At 40.3% G+C, this 19,314-nt stretch overlaps 1 protein-coding gene across 2 annotated transcripts in view; it reads left to right on the forward strand.

Moving 5' to 3' along the window:
* The window catches only part of tecpr1a (tectonin beta-propeller repeat containing 1a), an 82,998-nt gene that overhangs the window by 315 nt on the left and 63,369 nt on the right, over window positions 1–19,314 (forward strand). For both annotated transcript variants that reach the window (XM_048609442.1, XM_048609443.1), the window contains exons 2-3: window positions 16,133–16,365; window positions 17,492–17,674. In XM_048609442.1, coding sequence (XP_048465399.1) covers window positions 16,141–16,365; window positions 17,492–17,674 — 408 coding nt within the window. In that variant the 5' untranslated portion in view covers window positions 16,133–16,140. The remainder of the gene's footprint in view (window positions 1–16,132; window positions 16,366–17,491; window positions 17,675–19,314) is intronic.

Here is a 19,314-nt window from a genome sequence, read left to right on the forward strand (position 1 = left end):
TCGAGAGTGGCCTCGGACCCACTTAAAGTCGGTCCCCTCGAGAGTGGGCGCCGACCCATTTAAAGTCATTTAAACATGGTCCACTTGAAAGTGGACTTTGATCTATTTAAAGTTAGCTACCTTGAGAGTGGGCTATGATCCATTTAAAGGCCACATCTTTAACTGAGCTTTGATCCATTTCAAGAACGCGGGTTCAGACCTGTTTAGGGACCCAACCCCGGAGGGATGGGTTACTTGGTTGCACTGTGATCTATTTGTTAATGAAAAAATTTTTAAGAATTAATTCACGGAATCAGGGTATTGTTGGCTAGGCCAACATTTATTGCATATCCCAGAGGACAGTTAAGAGTCAACTACATTGCTGTGGGTCTGGAATCTCATGTAGGCCAGACCAGTAAGGATGGCAGTTTCTTTCACTAAAGGACATTAGAGAACCAATGAGTTTTTCCCAATAATCAGCAACCGTTTCACAGTCATCATTAGATTCTTGATTCCAGACTTTTATTGAATTGCCATGCCGAGTTTCAAATCCAGGTCCCTTGAATGTGACCTGAATCTCTGATAATGCCACTAGGCCATTGCCTCTCCTATTATTTGCCCAGTGATTCACTTGTCTTCAGAAATCAGACTTAAATTCTCAAAGACCTAAGCTTTGGAATTATTTCCCTAAATCAAATCTTTTTTTTTTGTCACTTCTTTAAGATGGTCCTTAAAACCTACATCTGACCAAGTTTTTGGTAATTGTTCTAATAACTCCTTAGGTGATTTAATAAACATGTTTGTTCTAGGATATGCCTGTGTGCCTTGGGGCTTTTTACTACGTTAAAAATCAAAGTCTTATTTTTATATAAGTTCTTTATATTAACAAACAGCTGACTCCTGGGAAATTCTTTATAACTTTTTTTGAGTCATTCACACCTCATCTGACTGACAAATGTCTATGAGCATAGATACAGTTGAAATGTGGGCTACCAAACATTACCTGACCCTCAACCTTGGGAAGACCACCTGTAACCATTGAGAACGATAGATTTTACTACCAATATTTACTTTGTAAAGGTGTCACCTTGTGTCCATTTATTAAAATTTCAGTCCTTTGACTTAATATCTGAATAGCTGTTTAAAAAATGCTTGAACAACCTGACCCCATCCAAAATGTCAATATTTCAGAAAATATAAATATAATAGAGGACTATCAACTCACTTGGCTAGATGGCTACTGTGTGGTTCACAATAATGCCAACAGTCTGAGATTCAGGGATGGCACTGTGGCTCAGTGGTTAGCACTGCTACCACACAGTGCCAGGGACCCGGGTTTGATTCAAACCTCAGGTGTCTGTCTGTGTGGAGTTTACACATTCTCCCCATATCTGCGTGGCATTCCTCTGGGTGCTCCAGTTTCCTCCCACAATCTAAAGATGTGCAGCTTAGGTGACTGGTCATGCTAAATTGCCCATAGGATCCAGGGATGTGCAGGCTGGATGGATTACAGGGATAGGGTAGGGGTGTGGGTCTGGGTGGGATAATGTTCAGAGGATTGGTGTGATGGGCTGAATGGACTGCTTCCACACTGTAGGGCTTCTATGATTCTTATTCTGGCTGACCAAGATGGATTTGTGATCTGCATCCTTGCCATGCACTGAGGGACGAAGGTAATGGCAAATCATCGCTCAAAACATCTTTGAGTAAAGCTTTACCAGACAATGAACCAAAGATCTGTCATTGCGCAGAGCAGACGTGGAACAGGAAGTAGCTGTATTTTACAGATTAATGCAGCAACTTCAATTTTAAAAGTTGATTTATTTTGGACTAAGGAGGATGAGCCAAAAGATAGCTACAAGAAAACTGATTGGGGTGATTTTTAAATGGTGGGGAGAGTTGGATTGGGTCTCGCTGAGTCACATGTTGTGGTTTCTAAGGCTGCAAGATGTAGAAGTGCCGGTGTTGGACTGGGATGGACAAGGTCAGAAGTCGCATGACACAAGGTTATAGTCCGACAGGTTTATTTGAAATCACAAGCTTTTGGAGCACTATTCCTTCTTCAGGTGAAGTGAAGAGAAGCACACAGGCACAGAATTTATAGGCAAAGTGATCAAAAGATCATACAAATGGTGTGAGTGGAGTGTTGACAGGCTGAATAATAAGTCTCTGTAGGTGATTAGAAGTGTCAGATGGTGTGAGTGAAGTGTCAACAGCTGAATAGCTGGTGAATTGAGGCAGAGAGATAATTACAAAAAATTAAAAATAAGATGATACTGGGGACAAACCAATTGGCTAGAATAACAATACATATAAGAGTCGCATGCCAAAAGTCTAACCAAAGTAACATGTAATCCAAAACTGTACAACAAATTAAGGTAGAGAAATCATAACAAGTTATTAAGGTGATGGTGTCAAAATAGGACAGTAAGGAAGATTTTACAGATACAGATCAGTATGGTGGAGTTACAGAGGAGCAGTGCTTCAAAAGCTTCTGATTTGAAATAAACTTGTTAGATTATAACCTGGTATCATGTGACTTCTGATTTTAGGCTGCAGTATGTCAGGAAGTAGCATTTGAGTTCTCAGATACAATCACGTGGGTAAACAAGATCTATGCTAGTTCATGGAGTCGTAGAGTCAGAGAGCTGTACAGGATGGAAACAGACCCTTCATTCCACTCGTCCATGCCGACCAGATATCCTAAATCAATCCAGTCCCATTTACCAGCATTTGGCCCATAATCCCTCTAAACCCTTCCTATTCATATACCCATCCAGATGCCTTTTAAATGTTGTAATTGTACCAGTCTCCACCACGTCCTCTGACAGTTCATTCCATACTTGCATCACCCTCTGTGTGAAGAAGTTGCCCCATAGGTCCTTTTTAAATCTTTCCCATCTCACCTTAAACTTATGCCCTCTAATTTTGAGCTCCGCTTCCCTGGGGAAAATACCTTGGCTATTCACCTTATCTATGCCCCTCATGATTTTATAAACCTCTATAAAGTCACCCCTCAACCTCCAACACTCTAGGGAAAATAGCCCCAGCCTATTCAGCTTCTCCCTATAGCTCAAACCCTCCAATCCTGGCAACATCCTTGTAAATCTTTTCTGAACCCTTCCATGTTTCACAACATCTTTCCCACAGCAGGGAGACCAGAATTACACACAGTATTCTAAAAGTGGCCTAACCAATCTCCTGTACTGCTGCAACATGACCACCCGACTTTGTACTCAATGCACTAACCAATAAGGGCAAGCATACCAAATGCTTTCTTCACTATCCTGTCTACCTGTGACTCTACATTCAAGGAACTATGAACCTGCTCTCCAAGGTCCCTTTGTTCAGCGACCCTCCCCAGGACCTTACCATTAAGTGTATAAGTCCTACCCTGATTTTCCTTTCCAAAATGCTGCACCTCACATTTATCTAAATTAAATTCTATTTGCCATTCCTCAGCCCGCCGACCCATCTGTTCAAGGGCCTGTCGTACTCTGAGATAATCTCTTTCACTGTCCACTACACCTCCAATTTTGGTGTGATCTGCAAACTTAGTAACCGTACCTCCTATGTTCACATCCAAATCATTTATATAAATGACAAAAAGCAGTGGACCCAGCACCAATCCTTGTGGTGTACTGCTGGCCACAAGCCTCCAGTCTGAAAACCAGCCTGACACCACCCTCTGTCCCCTACCCAGTTCTGTATCCAAATGGCTAGTTCTCCCTGTATTCCATGTGTTTAACCTTGCTAACCAGTTTACCATGCAGATCCTTGTCAAACACCTTACTGAAGTCCATATTGGTCATGTCCACCACTCTGCCTTCACCAATCCTCTTCGTTACTTCTTCAAAAAACTCAATTAAGTTAGTGAGACATGATTTCCCATGCACAAAGCCTTGTTGACTCTCCCTAATCAGTCCTTGCCTTTGCAAATACATGTGAATCCTGTGTCCCTCAGGATCCTTTCCAACAACTTGCCCACCACTGATATCAGGCTCACCAATCCACAGTTCCCTAGCATTTCTTTACCATCTTTCTTAAATAGTGACACCACATTAGCCCACCTCCAGTCTTCCAGCACCTCACCTGTGGCTATTAATGATACAAATAATGGATATAAATGATTGACTAGGTTAAATGTCTTTCTTAGCCGATAAGTATCCTCTTAGTTGCAGTAAGTAGCTAAAAATTTGGAAACTGAGCTGGGGATTTACTCAAGGTAAATTTTGAAAGGGTTATTTTAGGACCTCGTTGTGAATAGTTCATTTGAACACTGCTGTTGATATAGCAGTTATTACAGTTTGAAATTTTTTAAGAGTCCCTTAACTAACTTCAGAACAATAATGCAGATCTCATTTACTGGTAAGGATTCAAATTGAAGATTCAGTTAAATAGGATTTGCAGAAAGAAAGATGCTGTACTTGGTTGGTTATTTTAAGCACCAGGTTGACTGTAATATCATATAGCTGTTTGACAGGATCGTGGTTGTTCTCAGATTTGTGATAGTACAATTCTCTGAAATGAATTATGTATTTTCTATTTTGCATTTGAAACTTACCAATTATATTTAATTGATTCATTTTATATTTTGTGAAATATCATCTTTCAATTTCACTTTATAGAATTTTACAGCACAGAAGAATACCATTTAACTTGTTATTCCTGTCACAATTCTTTGGAGAATCATCCAATTAGCCCCGTTTCACTGCTGTTTGGCCTACAAAATTTCCTTTTTATTCTATATATACCATAGAATATCCTTCAGTCCAAATTGTAACAATGTGCTGGATATAAACCTTTTCATTTCAACACTAGGAGATAGTAAGGACTGCAGATGCTAGAAGTCAAAATCATAACATATGGAGCTGGAGAAACACAGCAGGTCAGGCAGCATCAGGGCAGCAGTAAAGTTGACGTTTCGGGCCTGGACCCTTCTTCAGGACTAGGAAGGGGGAATGGAGCTCAGAAATGAATGGGGGGGTGGCTGGGGCTGGAGGAAGGCAGGTGGGATGGTGCGAGGTGGATGCAGGTGGAGATTGGTCAGTGGGAAAGGTGGAGCAGATAGATGAGAAGGAAGATGGACAGGTCAAGGAGGTGGGGATAAGAGGGAGGGCTGGACATGGGATGAGGCTGGGGGTGGGGAGATTTTGAAGCTGGTGAACTCTATGTTGAGGCCATTGGGCTGTAAGCTCCTGAGGCGGAATATAAGGTGTTGCTCCTCCAGTTTATATGTGGCCTCATTTTGACAGTGGAGGAGGCCCAGGATGGACATGTCGCCAAGGGAGTGGGAGGGTGTGTGAAATGGCTGGCAACTAGAAGGTGGTGTTAATTGAAGCGTACCAAGCGCAGATGCTCTGCGACTTGTTCCCCAAGTCTGCGCTTGGTCTCCCCAGTATAGAGCAGACCACATTGGGAACAATGGATGCAATAGATCAAATTAGAGTACATACAGGTGAATCTGTGCTGGATATGGAATGATTGTTTGGGTCCTTGGTCAGAGGTGAGAGGGGAGGTGTAGGGGCGGGTGTAGCACTTCTTGCGGTTGCAGGGAAAGGTGCCGGGTGTGATGGGAAGTTTGGTGGGGAGTGTGGAGCTGACAAAGGAGTTGCGGAGTGAGTGGTCCTCTGGAAAGCAGTTAGTGGTGGGGAAGGAAATATCTTTTTGGTGGTGGGGTCAGATTGCAGGTGGTGAAAATGGCGGAGGATGATGTGTTGGATTTGGAGATCAATGAGGTGGTATTTGAGGACCGGGGGACTGCATTGTTGCTGCGGGGAGGGGTTTTGAGGGCAGAAGTGTGGAAAATGCAGGAGATGCAGTTGAGGGCATTCTGAATCACAGGAGAAGGGAAATTACGGTCCTTGAAGTAGGATGGTATCTGGGATGTCCGGGAGTGGAATGCTTCATCCCAGGAGCAGATGCGGCGGAGGCGGAGGAATTGGGAGTATGGGATTGCATTTTTGCAAGCGAGTGGGTGAGAGGAGGTGTAGTCGAGATAGCTGTTCGAGTCAGCAGGTTTGAAATGGATGTCAGTGCTAAATTGGTTGCGATAGATGGAAACAGAGATGTCCAGGAAAGGGAGGGAGGTGTCCGGGATGGTCCAAGTAAACTTAGGGTCAGGGCAAAAGGTGTTGGTGAAGTGGATGAACTATTTGAGCTCCCTCGTGGGAGCACAAGGCAGCACCAAAATTGTCATCAATGTAGTGGAGGAGGAGGTGAGGGATGGTGCCAGCGTAGCTGCAGAAGAGGGACTGTTCCACATATCCTACGAAGAGGCAGGCATAGCTCGGACTCATGCAGGTGCCCATAGCCACGCCCATAATTTGTAGGAAGTGGGAGGAGTCAAAGGAAAATTGTTGAGGGTGAGAATGAGTTCCGTCAAGCAGATGAGAGTGTCGGTGGAGGGGTCTGGTTGGGCTTGCAGGACAGGAAGAAACGGAGGGCTTTTAGGCCCTCCTCATGGAGGATACGTGTGTAGAAAGACTGAATATCATGAGGTCAGCAGGTCTGACAGTATCTGTGAAGAAAAAGTCAGAGTTAATGTTTTAGGTCTGGTGACCCTTCCTCAGAACTGATGGTAGCTGGGAAAACGTTGGTTTATATGCACAAAATAGGGAGGGGGATGTGGTAGGGAGTAAACGCTAGGATAGACCCCGAAGTGAGAGAAGAGCAGTTGGATAGACAAAGGAGTTGATAACGATCTGACGAGGAGGGTGAATAGCTATTAATGGGGACTGTTAGTGACTAACAATAGGTAGTTTGTAAATGCAGGCAATGTGATAACAAGACCTGGTGTGTGAGGTAGGGGCCTAAGACATGGGAGAGTTTAGTCCCTAAAATCATTGAACTTGATATTCAGTCCAGAGGGCTGCAGGGTCCCCAAGCAGAAAATGAGGTGTTGTTCTTCCAGCTTGCGTTGAGCTTCGCTGGAACACTGCAGCAAACCAGAGACAGAGACGTTGGCCAGGGAACAGGGTGGTGTGTTAAAGTGGTAGGCAACAGGTAACTCAGGGTCTTTTTTGCAAGCAGAACGTAGATGTTCAACGAAGTGGTCACCCAGTCTACGTTTCGTTTCCCCAGTGTAGAGGAGACCACATTGTGAGCAGTGAATGCGGTAGACTAGATTCTGGGAAGTGCAGATGAAGTGCACCTGGAAGTATGTTTGGGCCCTTGGATAGTGGGGAGGAAGGAGGTAAATGGGCAGGTGTTGCACCTTTGCCGGTTGCAAGGGAAAGTGCCGTGGGGTTGTGGGGCTTGTGGGGTGTTGGGGGTAAAGGAAGAGTGGACCAGGGTGTCCCAGAGGGAACGGTCCCTGCGGAAAGCGAACAAGGGAGGGGAGGGAAATATCTGTCTGGTAGTTGATCAAGATGGCAGCAGAGCAGGACACTCCGGATGGAGCTGCTTGGAGCTCCTCTGCTCGCCAGTCCCTTTTACCTGCTTTCCCCTCTGTTTTTCTCGCCTCTTGTGGTTTTCCCTTTCTCCCCCCCAACCACCCAACACCTGGAGAGTGGAGTTGCAGAGCAAGCCAGCCGAGTCCTGCGGCAGACAAGAGTGAGTGGGCTGAGTACTGTGGTGGATGGAAGAGAGCACGGGCCAAGTCCCATGGTGGAACTGGCATGACAGTGTGTCCTTGTGCTCTGGGGCCTACAGGCATGCCCGTGAGCCCTGAAGCAGCACGTGTGCTGCGTGCCCAGAGCTGCATGAGCAAGAAACCCCCCAGCACATGGGGAGCAGCATGCAAACAGTGAGTCCTGGACGGAGACCAGCGTGAGGGGACAATCTTTGCTTTAGAACTTACCTTAGAACACTGTTACGTTAACGCCTTAATATTTTCCTAGTTTTTAACTTATTTTCAACTGTGTAGTTAAGCAAATACTTCTATTCTTCTGCTGTATCTAAGAATTGTACCTAGGTATATGTGGCTAAGATGTCGCCATAAGAAGGCAGACATTTTAAAAGTTTTTCACTGTTCTCCTACTATGGAGTAATAATTAAAGGATATTGTATAAAAGGATATTGTATTGTATTGCAGCAAGTCTGAGACAGATGTTGGCCAAGGAACAAGGTGGTGTGTTGAAGGGGCAGGCAACTGGAACTTAGGGTCTTTTTGCAGACAAAACATAGATCACCCAGCCTGCGCTTTATTTCCTCAATGTAGAGGAAACCACATTGTAAGCAGCAAATGCAGTAGACTCGAGGAATGATGTACAGCTTCAAGTTTAATTTAGATTTCTATATCATGTGTTAAGACATGGTTTTATTTTCATTTTTGAGTTTGAGAGTTGTTTATATGTTCGTAATGAGCATTTGCAGACTTGGAGTAGAGCTGTGAGTTCATAGTTCAAAGTATTTTTAAAATGTTTTAAAAATTAGGTTGACTAAGGTATTCAATGACACAGGGAGACGGATAGAAATATCAGTGAGTTAGTTCGTATCTGTGGGTACTTGAAATGGAGACTGAAATACTAAGCTAGTAAGAAACTGGCCAGAAAACTGCTAGGAGCTGAATATTTGGAAAACCCATATGCTTGCTCTGAAAAGATGTAAAAGTCAGTAAGAAGAAAGCTCCAGAAATCAATTACAGCTGTGCCAGCTGAACAAGAAGGTGGAAATAGAGCTGACTTTAAGTTTTGAGTGCCTATATGTTTGTTATGGGTAAAAGGATTGAATTTTTCTTTCTGCTATTTGTAATGAACCCATTTCAAATGGTTCTTTTATGATGCAACATAGCTCATGTTTTCCTTTTGTATAATAAACTTTTATGTTCTTTTGCTAAAAGTAATTGGCACCTTCATGAGAAACTGTTCATTGAGTTCCCTTAGCAATAAACGGAAAGCAAAACAAAATTTATGGTCTATCAAGCCAGGTTTCATTTTGGGATCTGATTTGTCCAGTTTCCATCAGCTGGGTTCATAACAAAATCTGTGCTCTCTATGGGATTATAAATTCTTGAATTTAAGCCAGATCTATGAATTTTAAAAAAAAGAATGTGGAGGTGCTAAGCATAAAAATAGGAATTGTTGTGAAGTTTGTTACACGTTGGAATTTCAAAGTGGTTTTGCTAAGACATCATGACTGGCTAGAGGAAAGCTTAAAGTTGCTAAGACTTCTGGGATTGGTAGATGTAACAGTGGATTATTTAAATCTTTGACAAAGGCTAAACTGAGAGAGTTAGAGGATAATTTACAGCTAGAAATAAAAGTAGGATCTCAAAAGGACAAAATGCTTAAAGTAATTACCCAACATGTAGAAGTAAAATGAGAGGAAACTTGAAAATGATGTGTCACTGCTCAAATTAACTAACATTCACATAGAAATTTAATAAAATGTGAATTAGCCAATAAAGACAGAAAGATAAGAAGACAGGAGAATGAAAAATAAACGGAAATGGAAAAGAGAGAAAATAGAAAGGACACTGGAATTAAAAATGTTTGAACTCCAAACAGGCAGGGAAATAAGACATCATGTAGGAGCAAATTACTGCCGATGTTGGAATCTGTACTGAAAAATGCTGAAGATCGCAGAAATGAAGCGTCATCTAGTCTCGAAACATTAGCTTGCTTTCTCTCCTTGAATGCTGCCTGGCCGCTGTAATCTCCAGCATTTTTCAGTACAAATAAGACATCATGACTGGCTAGAGGAAAGCTTAAAGTAAAGAAAGAATGAAGAGATAGTAATTCAGAAGATGATTTTGTTTCTCATGAGAGATTTGATTTAATTAGAAATCTGCATTTAGTGCCTACATTTACAGAGTATGCAGTTAAAAGATCTTTCATCTAATTTAAAAAGCTAGCTGTGAAGTTGAGATTGCCAAAAGATGCTTGGACCTTAATGTCACAGAGAATCCTGATGGGTACAGTAATGAATATGTACACCTGTTTGTCAGAAGAGCAATCTGCAGACAATGAAGCTGTTATGAGGGTGGAGTTGGTTAAGTTAGTTGTCTGGAAGTTTGATTTGCAATGCATAGTGACGCCAACAGCATGAGTTCAATACTGGCTTAGGTCACTATGAAGGATTCTCCTTATCAAACTCTCCCCTCACCTGAGGCATGGTGACGCTCAGGTTGTACCACCACCAGTTGTCTGTCTCTAAGAGAGAGCCACCCTCTGGGACGATAGTTACTTTACCTTACCTTATAAGGGAAATGCAGTGCTCATGAGATCTTCCCTGAACGTTATCAATTAAAATTTAGAAGAAAGAAACCTAATCAGAAGTTTGTAGAATTTGCAAGAGGGAGAAAAATGCTGTTGGATCAGTAGTTTTGTTCACTGATGTTGGGGAAGCAAATTGAGAAAAGAATATAAATCATGATTATTTAAGAGTATGTCAGCAATCCATAAAACTTGTTTAGATGAGTGCCACAAAGATCAAAGAAGCAGCAGTTGTATAGATATCTATGATATCTCACACATACAGTAATTACATATGCAGAATTGGTTACAAATGACCAGAAGATAATTGACTGGAATTAGGCCTGATTTGTCCTCCACAGCCTTCTGCGGCAATGAGTTCCACAGATTCACCACACTCTAGCTGCAGAAATTCCTCCTCATCTGAGTTCTAAAGAGTCATCCCTTCACACTGAGGCTCTGCCTACACATCCTAGTCTCTCTTACTCGTAGAAACATTTTCTCCATGTCCAGTCTATCCAGGTCTCATTATTCTACAAGGAAAACTGAAGGAATAGAAAACCTTGGAAAGGAAAATGTATTGATTTTCAAGAACAGCAAAAAGACACCAATATAACAAAGTAGAAAGACTGGAAACTAAAAGTGATATTGAGAAAGTAAGATAAGATTTGACACACCAAAGCTAATTGCTGGAATTTAAATGGGATACTGATTGCAGTGGTAAGAATACCTAAGGAATCCTCAGTAAAAAACGTATTGGGAAAGGAAATGGAATTATTTATTGTTGATTTATTGTTGTCACATGTAATGAGATACAGTGAAAAGTGTTGTTTTGTATGCAATGTAGGTAGATATTACTATACAAAGTGCATCAGGGTAGCAGAACAGAGTGCAGAGTACAGTGTTACAGCTGCAGAGAAGATGCAGGGAGAGAGATCAGAATTAACATTTGGGAGGTCTGTTCAAAAGTTTTAAAACTGTAGCAGTACATCAGGTCAAGTGTGTTCTCTCAGGATCTGCCAACAAAGGTGAGATGGCTCAGGACAGTCGAGCAACTTCTTTCTTTATTATGGCTAAAGATAATCAGACCATCAGAGGTTCTGAATACTTTATGTCAAAGGAAATTGTGCTTCCTTATACTTCAAATCAAGAGGAAAACCAATAAATGTATAAAGGGACATTGGAGTAAGTCTGATGATATGATTTGTCTTTCAGAGGAGCTAATGAAGAAAAGAAAATTAATTGACTATACACGGAGGTTTTTAAGTGGCCCACTTAATGTAGAATTAGATTATAATGTAACTTAGTAAATGGGGAAGTAGTTTTTGGAGGAGTGCAACAAATTCCTGCGGATGAAATTAGTTTTGCCTTAAGAATAACCTGGTTGGTTCAAAAATAGTGGCTTCACAGTGGATGTTGGAACATCTAATGGAAGTAACAGATATTGAGATGCCATATGATTAACATCCTGTACTGTGTCCTGACTATGTTGTGAGTACATATCACGAGTGATATCCCATAGAGTTAGTCAGAAAGAGGAAGAGTCCATACAAAGGAGAAGCAGCATGATCATTTTTTATTCTTATACTATTTTGAAAACTTAAGTTTAAAAAGAGGAAGGTAAAGAGAGTGAGGCTGACCTGCTTAGACTATTTGTTTTAATAGAAATTCAACAGATAGAACCTGAGTTGAGAAAGTTGTATCAAATGACGTACTTAGAAATTGAGTCAAAGCCAATACTTGAGTATTATTATTTAAAAGACAAAGTATCAATGAGGAAGTAGAGACCACCTGAAATACTAGGCAATGAATGTTGGTCGGTAGTCCATCAAGTGAGAGTTTCATCTGGGAATTGTCATGATATTTTACAAATGGCTAATGAAATTCCAAAGACAGGCCACTTGGGTATTAGGAAACCGCAGGCGAAAACACTAAAACGTTTTGCATAACTTTGTAGTTAAATTTGCCAGACATGCCGTGCATGTCAAGTAATCAGGAAACCCCAACCATAAATTAAACCTGCGCTCTTATTTCCAATATTTAACACTTAACGATGTCCTAATAGGTTGTGCAGCAACCCTACCTAAAACAAGAAGAGGAAATCAATATCTTTATACAACCATGGATGTTTTGATTAGAGTTCTTGAGGCAGTGTCTTTGGGGAAAATTATGATTGAACTGACTTTGTGCTACTGTTCTATCTTTTAAGATATGGATAACCCAAAGAAATATAATCAGCTCAAGCTTCAAATTTTATGTCACAAATATTCAAAGAAATAATGAATAGTCTTGGAGTGAAACAATTTGTGTCTTTAGCTTTTCATTAACAATCATAAGGAATATATGAAAGATGGCATCAAATTTAGAGACCACAATTAGAGCATATTGTCAAGAATGTGCCAAGGATGGGGACAAAGGAATTCCTTTGTCGCTGTTGCCATTAAGGATGCCCATATTGAGTCCACAGGTTACAGTCCCTTTTGAACTTGTATATAAGCATATCATAAGAGGACCCCTTAAATTAATTAAACCAAAAGTGAGACTGTGTTACTGACATATGCATCAAGTTTCAAGAAAAGCTAATCAAAATGTGTGAGTTTGCCAAAACATTAAAGAATGCTCAACAAACAATGAAAACTAGAGCGATCAAAAAGACCAAAGCTGGTGACAAAGTTTTAGTACTGTTAGCTGTCTCTAGGGAGCCATTAAAAGCTAAGCAAGTTAATTAAAAAATTAATTGTTAAATGTTCACTTGGTCTTAGCAATCCAAACAGGAACTCAATAATGTGAGTTTTCTGGTGCGTATTCCTTATGGGAGGAAAAGAACAGCATGTGTCATATTAATATAATAAAATAATATTATGACAAGGGGGATACAGAACAAAAGTGTATTTACAGCGGTGAACAAAGTCGAGAGTGAAATAAAAATATCAGAGCAATTTCAAAATTACTCAGATATTAATCATTCTAAAGGCAACCATCCAGTAATCAAATTGGATAATATCAATAATACAAGAGATGTTTAAAAAAAATTAGATGGCATAATATACTTTCTCCCAGAAAATTATTGAGGCAACTTATAAAAGCTATTAGAGACTCGTAGGTCAGGGAAAATTCCTTTAGTCAAATATGATGTTGATGTAGTTGATGCATCACCAAGAAAGTAATATTCTTACCTACTGATACTCACAAGAAGATAGCCCAAGTGATGGGAGAGTTCAAGATCATGATGGAAGTGACGTTGTTGAACCAAGTTGTGATAATTGGAGCTCACCTATCGTGATGATGCTGAAATCAGACTGAATTTTACAAAGTCAGTGCAGTAACAAGGGAGATTTAATCCAATTCCATGATTGTAGGACTGCTAAAGAAAGGATTGAATAAGCACGGTACATTACAAAAATTGACTTTTTAAAGGCATATTGGTAAGTTGAAATCATGACATTGAGAATAAAAAATACACCAGCAACTTTTTTATATTAACCAACAAGGTCATTGAAGGATTGTGTTGTATGTATGGACACTTTGATCAGGCAAACACAAATATTTGCAACACTTGATCAAATTGTTTGATTGGTTATAAAGAGCCAATTTAGTCATAAACTTGGCTAAAAGAAAATTTGCCAAAGTAAAAGTAATTTATTTAAGGTACACTGTGAAACAAGACCAAATAGCACCTACAGAAGCAAAAATAAGGACTATCGTAGAGTTTCCCATGCCTAAGAAATAACAAGAAATTTTGTGTTATATCGATGAGTGGATTTTATCGGAAGCTTGTTCTAAATTTCAGCACTCTAGTCGCTCCTCTGTAAAGTTTGTTTGCAAAAGAGAATTTGAATAGACAAATAATGTCTGAGTGCCTTTGACAGCTTGAAAGTTGTACTGAATACTGTACCTCCTTGCTGCTTTTTTCAAAATATTGAATCAAGTTAGTCAAGCATCATCCTCCCTAAATTCATGACTATCCCTGATTAATTTGTGCCTTTCCAAGTGACAATTTAATCTGGCCCTCAGAATTGATTCCATTAATTTGCCCACGACTGAAGTTAGATCAACTCGCCTGTAACCATTGGTCTATCCCTCGCTGTCTGATTAAACAAAAATAAAGCATTAGCAATCCGATCCTCACCAATGAGGATTGAAAAAATGATGGTGAGATCTTCTGCTATTTTACCCCTGGCTTCTTTTATTGGATTGGGGTACATTACATCTGCCTCTGGTTATTTATCCACTTTCAAGGATCCTAACCCCATTAGTAATGCCTCTCTTCCTAAGTTTATCACTTCCAATAATTCACATTTCTTTTCTTTAACTGCAATATTCCTGCCATCCCCACCTTTTGTGAAGAAAATGCAAAGTGTTCATTAAGAGCCATACCAACATCTTCTGCTTCCACAATGACGGTATCTTTCTGGTCTTTTATGAGTTCTACTCTTTCCTTAATTATCCTCTTACTCCTAATGTGTTGATAAAACATCTGTGGGTTCACACTGATTTTGCCTGCCAATATTCTTTGTACTCTCTTTGCTTTCCCAATTGCCTTTTTGATTACATCCTCCACTTTCTATACTCTTGGTTTTTCTGTAGTATTGAGTCCTTGATATTAGACATTAGCTTTCCTTTTCTGCTTATATTACCCTCTAAGCTCCTTGACATCAAGGGGACTCTAGATTTGGCCATTCAGTCTTTACCATTGTGGAAACACTCTTCCTTTGAATCCTTGAATCTCCCCTTTGAGTATTTCCCATTTATCTTCATTTAACTGTTTCCAGTACATTTCTACTAAAACAATCTTCAGCTTAGTACAATTGGCCATGCTTTAATTTAGAACTCTGACTGATGTCCTGTCTGTCCATTTCCACAATTAAGTTTAAAAGACGGAATTATGATTGCTACCACTAAAATACCCTGCCACGGACACCTGGCCAGCTTCATTTCCTAAAATTTAAGTACAGAGTTGCACCCACGCTTGTTACACTTGGTATGTATTGGTCATAAGCGATCTCCTGTAAGCACCTCAAGAATTCTGTTTCCTCAATTCCTTTCGTACTAAAACTCCCCCAGTTAATACTGAGGTGGTTTAAATTCCCTCCTATTACTATTCTTTTGTTTTGCACTTCTCAGACATTTGCTTATGTACTTGCCCTCCTATCTCCCTCTGACTGTTTGGGGGCCTGTAGTACACTCCCAGCAATGAGACTAACCCCCTTTTTTGTTCCTTTAGCTCAATTCATATGACCTCATTGATGATCCTTTTAATATATTATCCCTTCTCACAACTATAATTGTTTCTTTCACCAAAATGATCAGCCCCCACCCCTTTTTATCTGAAAACCCTGCAACCTGGAATGTTGCACTGCCATTCCTGTCTATCCTTAAGCCATCTTTATAATAAGTGATATCATACTGCCACATTTCTATTTGAACTGTCAGCTTGTCAGCTGCCTCCTGATCAATTTAAATTATAAAAATTGGACTGCAATAGAGGAAAGTTATAGAACTAACGGGGATAGCTGTGGATCAGATTGAAAATAGGAGCTGTGACTAAATGTGCTTGTTTATGAGAAGCTCCTAGCTGACAGCCATCAAATAAACCTACTGACAAGATTTCCTGTGATTAAAAACTTTGTACCACGAACACTCATTAATCCTCTATTACTATTAATAAAGCCCAATGTTAGCAGGATTTTTGTTTGGATCTCTCCAAATGCATCAAATGATTATTCAGTTACAGACCTTTCAAAATCAAAGCTGCAAATTTCAGAATCACTTTAAGTACTATTCCACTTGACCATTGTTCCCAGCTTGTTCCTACTTAATATAGCTTCAGCAGATTACTGGGATATCAATTCTGCCAGATTACAGAAGATTGTTCAGGGTTACTCAATGTATCTGGTCAATGCTTTCAGAAGTTATTGCTTAGGAAAGGGTTTGGAGAGTAACATTGAATTGATTGATGGAAGGTGTTCAGTAGTAGACCATCAAATTTACTAATGGAATTCACTCCTCCTTAATAGAAGCTGGCATGCCTAGTTCCCTTCTATGGGCTGTGGATGTACATGGGAGAGTTTATAGCCTCTCTACAGCTGGACAGTACTGGGAGTTGTGCAAAGATGAAAGCTTACAATTTAAGAGACTGGCAGCTGTTAAGCAGTGCTGCTGGGGAATTGCATGCGACCATCAGATCTATGTCTACGTCCATTCAAGTGAAGTCCCAATCCATTACCAAGAAGAGACCTATGAAAATCAGGTATGGAGACAAAATTATCCAGCTTTTTTTGTTCATGCTGGTAATTTTCTGTTGTTATTTGTTTTATCTTTTTATGATACAGTGCCTATGACTTGCCTTCTGAATGCTCTCCGTGCTACTCGTTGCCTGACATGAAGGCAAATGCACAACATTGTACCAAGACACACATTTATATATGATATTTCTGAAATGTCACAAACTTCTTCAAATGTAATAACTTGTTTTGAAGTACATTCATAGTTGTAATATAGTTGTTTTTTTCACACAGCAAGATCCTATAACAACAGTGAGATGAAAGATTAGTTCATCAATTTTATATTTGAAAATGTCCGTGGTAGAAGGAAAATTGGTCAGGGCTTTGTTGAGTTCATTTATATTTTTACTCTCACTTTAAAAACCAAATCTGATATTTCACAGTGCTATTGACTGCATGAGTTCTGGTCATTTGGAGTTGACTGCTCTGTAACAATATAAGAGTGCCTTCACATTTAAATACCAATTGAGACCAAATTCAATATTGTGCCCTGTGAACAGAATAAATTCCTTATTTAGCTACTTGTAGCCAATAACCACCAATAGCCACAGAAATAAATATGATCAGGCAGCACGGTGGCAAAGTGGTTAGCACTTGCCTCACAGCACCAGGGACCTGGGTTCAATTCCACCCTCAGGCGACTGTCTGTGGAGTTTGCACATTCTCCCCGTGCCTGCGTGGGTTTCCTCCGGGTGCTCCGGTTTCCTCCCACAGTCCAAAGGTGTGCAGGCTAGGTGGATTGGCCATGCTAAATTGCCCATAGTGTTCAGGGATGTGTAGATTGTGGGTTATAAGGGGGATTGGTCTGGGTGGGATATTCTGAGGGTCGGTGTGGACTTGTTGAGCCAAAGGGCCTGTTCCAACACTGTAGGGATTCTATGATCTATGATCTAAGTGAGGAGGCAAAATATGAATTGAATAGAATAGTGATTTATTGTGTTTTTACAAAAAAAGTATAGTGAAAATTCTTAAGTCCATCTGTGGCTGTGCTGTGTTACAATTAAGGTAAAATTTCATTACTAGACTTGCTAGAAGTGTGTAGCTTCTGTGTGTATTATGTCTGTGAGATATGTTTTGTTTATCCCAATGTAGCGATGGAATCCTGTGGATGGTTTCAGTGACCGCCTTCTACCCAGTGACCGCTGGCAATGGAGTGATGTTACAGGTTTGATCCATCAACCACTAGATGAGTTTAAACTTGCTTCACCGCACTGGGAGTGGGAATCTGACTGGTACGTGGATGAAAATATTGGAGGAGAGCCAACAGAAAAAGGGGTAAGAAAGTACAAGTGTTTGTGTTTATGATAAACATAAGTGAACGGTATTCCAAGCAAGCAGACAGCTGTGTGTTGAGGTTGCCTCAACCTTTTTTGATTTTCCATCTTTCCCAACCAAAATTTTACGTAACAAGGTTACAATGGTTTAAGATCTGTTCTGGAAGGAAAATACTAAGTTTTTTTTCATGAATTGGTTAAGAATTTATATAAAGAAAAAGATAGTTCCAGTTAATAATCTAGAGATCACTTAGGCAAAATGGTTTTTGTAACTCTGTGTGATTCTATGTGCTCCTACCGGGTTCACCTTTGGATTGTTTGTTTGATTAATACTTTGTATCTGTTTGTATGAGCTTCAGCATTTGTTTATTTTCTTCACTACCTGGGAGCACTGGACTAGTGACATCTCTCCTGTACTACCTTGCAATGGCTTAACCTTGTATCATGAAAGTCATTGAAAAATGTTGGGAATTAGCTCTTAAAAAAATTCAGTTATGTTTCTCTGCTTAGCATGTTGTCTTTGGACAAGTGCGATACAGCCTGTCACATTGTCAAAGTAGTTAAACATCTTTTCTGTAGTTTTCTGTTGCAATGAAAAAGTGCTAGAACATCTCTATGGTCTTTGCGGCTTCAGCTAGGAAAGCAGTTAGGTGAACAGGCAGGCATTTGTCAGACTCTTCAGTGTTATCAGGCTCTTTGGTTGAAGAATGTTCTGATCTGTAATTGCCTTATCTGTTCGTTTCATTGTACAGTCTATGGGATTATCCATCTCAGTGTAGGTTTCCGTGCTTGTCTGTACTAGAGATGGAGGGTGGTGGTGGAGGGTTGTTTTTCAGATTGGAGACTTGTGACCATTGGTGTTCCATAGGGATTGGTGCGGGTATACTGATGTTTGTCATTTACATAAACAATTCAGGTGAGAATTTAGAAAGCGTGATTAGTACGTTTGTGGATGACACCAAAATTGGTGGTATAGTGGACAGTGAAGAAGACTATCTAAGATTACAAAGGGATCTTGATCAATTTGGCCAATTGGCCGAGGAGTGACAGATGGAGTTTAATTTGGATAAATGCGAGGTGTTTGGTTAAACAAAGAAGGGCAGGATTTATACAGTTAATGGTAGGGCCCTGGGGAGTGTTGTCAAACAGAGAGACTTAGGTATTCAGGTACATATTTCTTTGAAAGTTTTATCACGGGTAGACGGGGTGGTAAAGAAGGCGTTTGACATGCTTGCCTTCATTACTGAAACCACTGAGTATAGGAGTTGGGAAGTTATGTTGCGGTTATACAGGACATTGGTGAGGCCACTTTTGGGGTCCTGAGCACAGTTCTGGTAGCCCTGCTATAGGAAGGATATTATCAAAATGGAGAGGGGGCAGAAAAGATTTACAAGGATGTAACCAGGATTGGAGGGTTTCAGTTATAAGGTAATGCTGGATAGGCTGGGACTTTTTTACTGGAGTGTAGGAGATTGAGGGGTGACCTTTTAGAGGCTTATAAAATCATGAGGGGTATAGATGAGGTGAAAGCAAAAGTCTTTTCCCTAAGGTAGGGGAGTTCAAATCTAGAGGGCATATTTTTAATGTGAGACAAGAAAGATTTAAAAGGGACCTGAGGGGGAACGTTTTCACACAGAGGGT

This window comes from Rhincodon typus, chromosome 21 (genome assembly GCF_021869965.1).
Source record: "Rhincodon typus isolate 14 chromosome 21, sRhiTyp1.1, whole genome shotgun sequence".
Lineage (NCBI taxonomy): Eukaryota > Metazoa > Chordata > Chondrichthyes > Orectolobiformes > Rhincodontidae > Rhincodon > Rhincodon typus.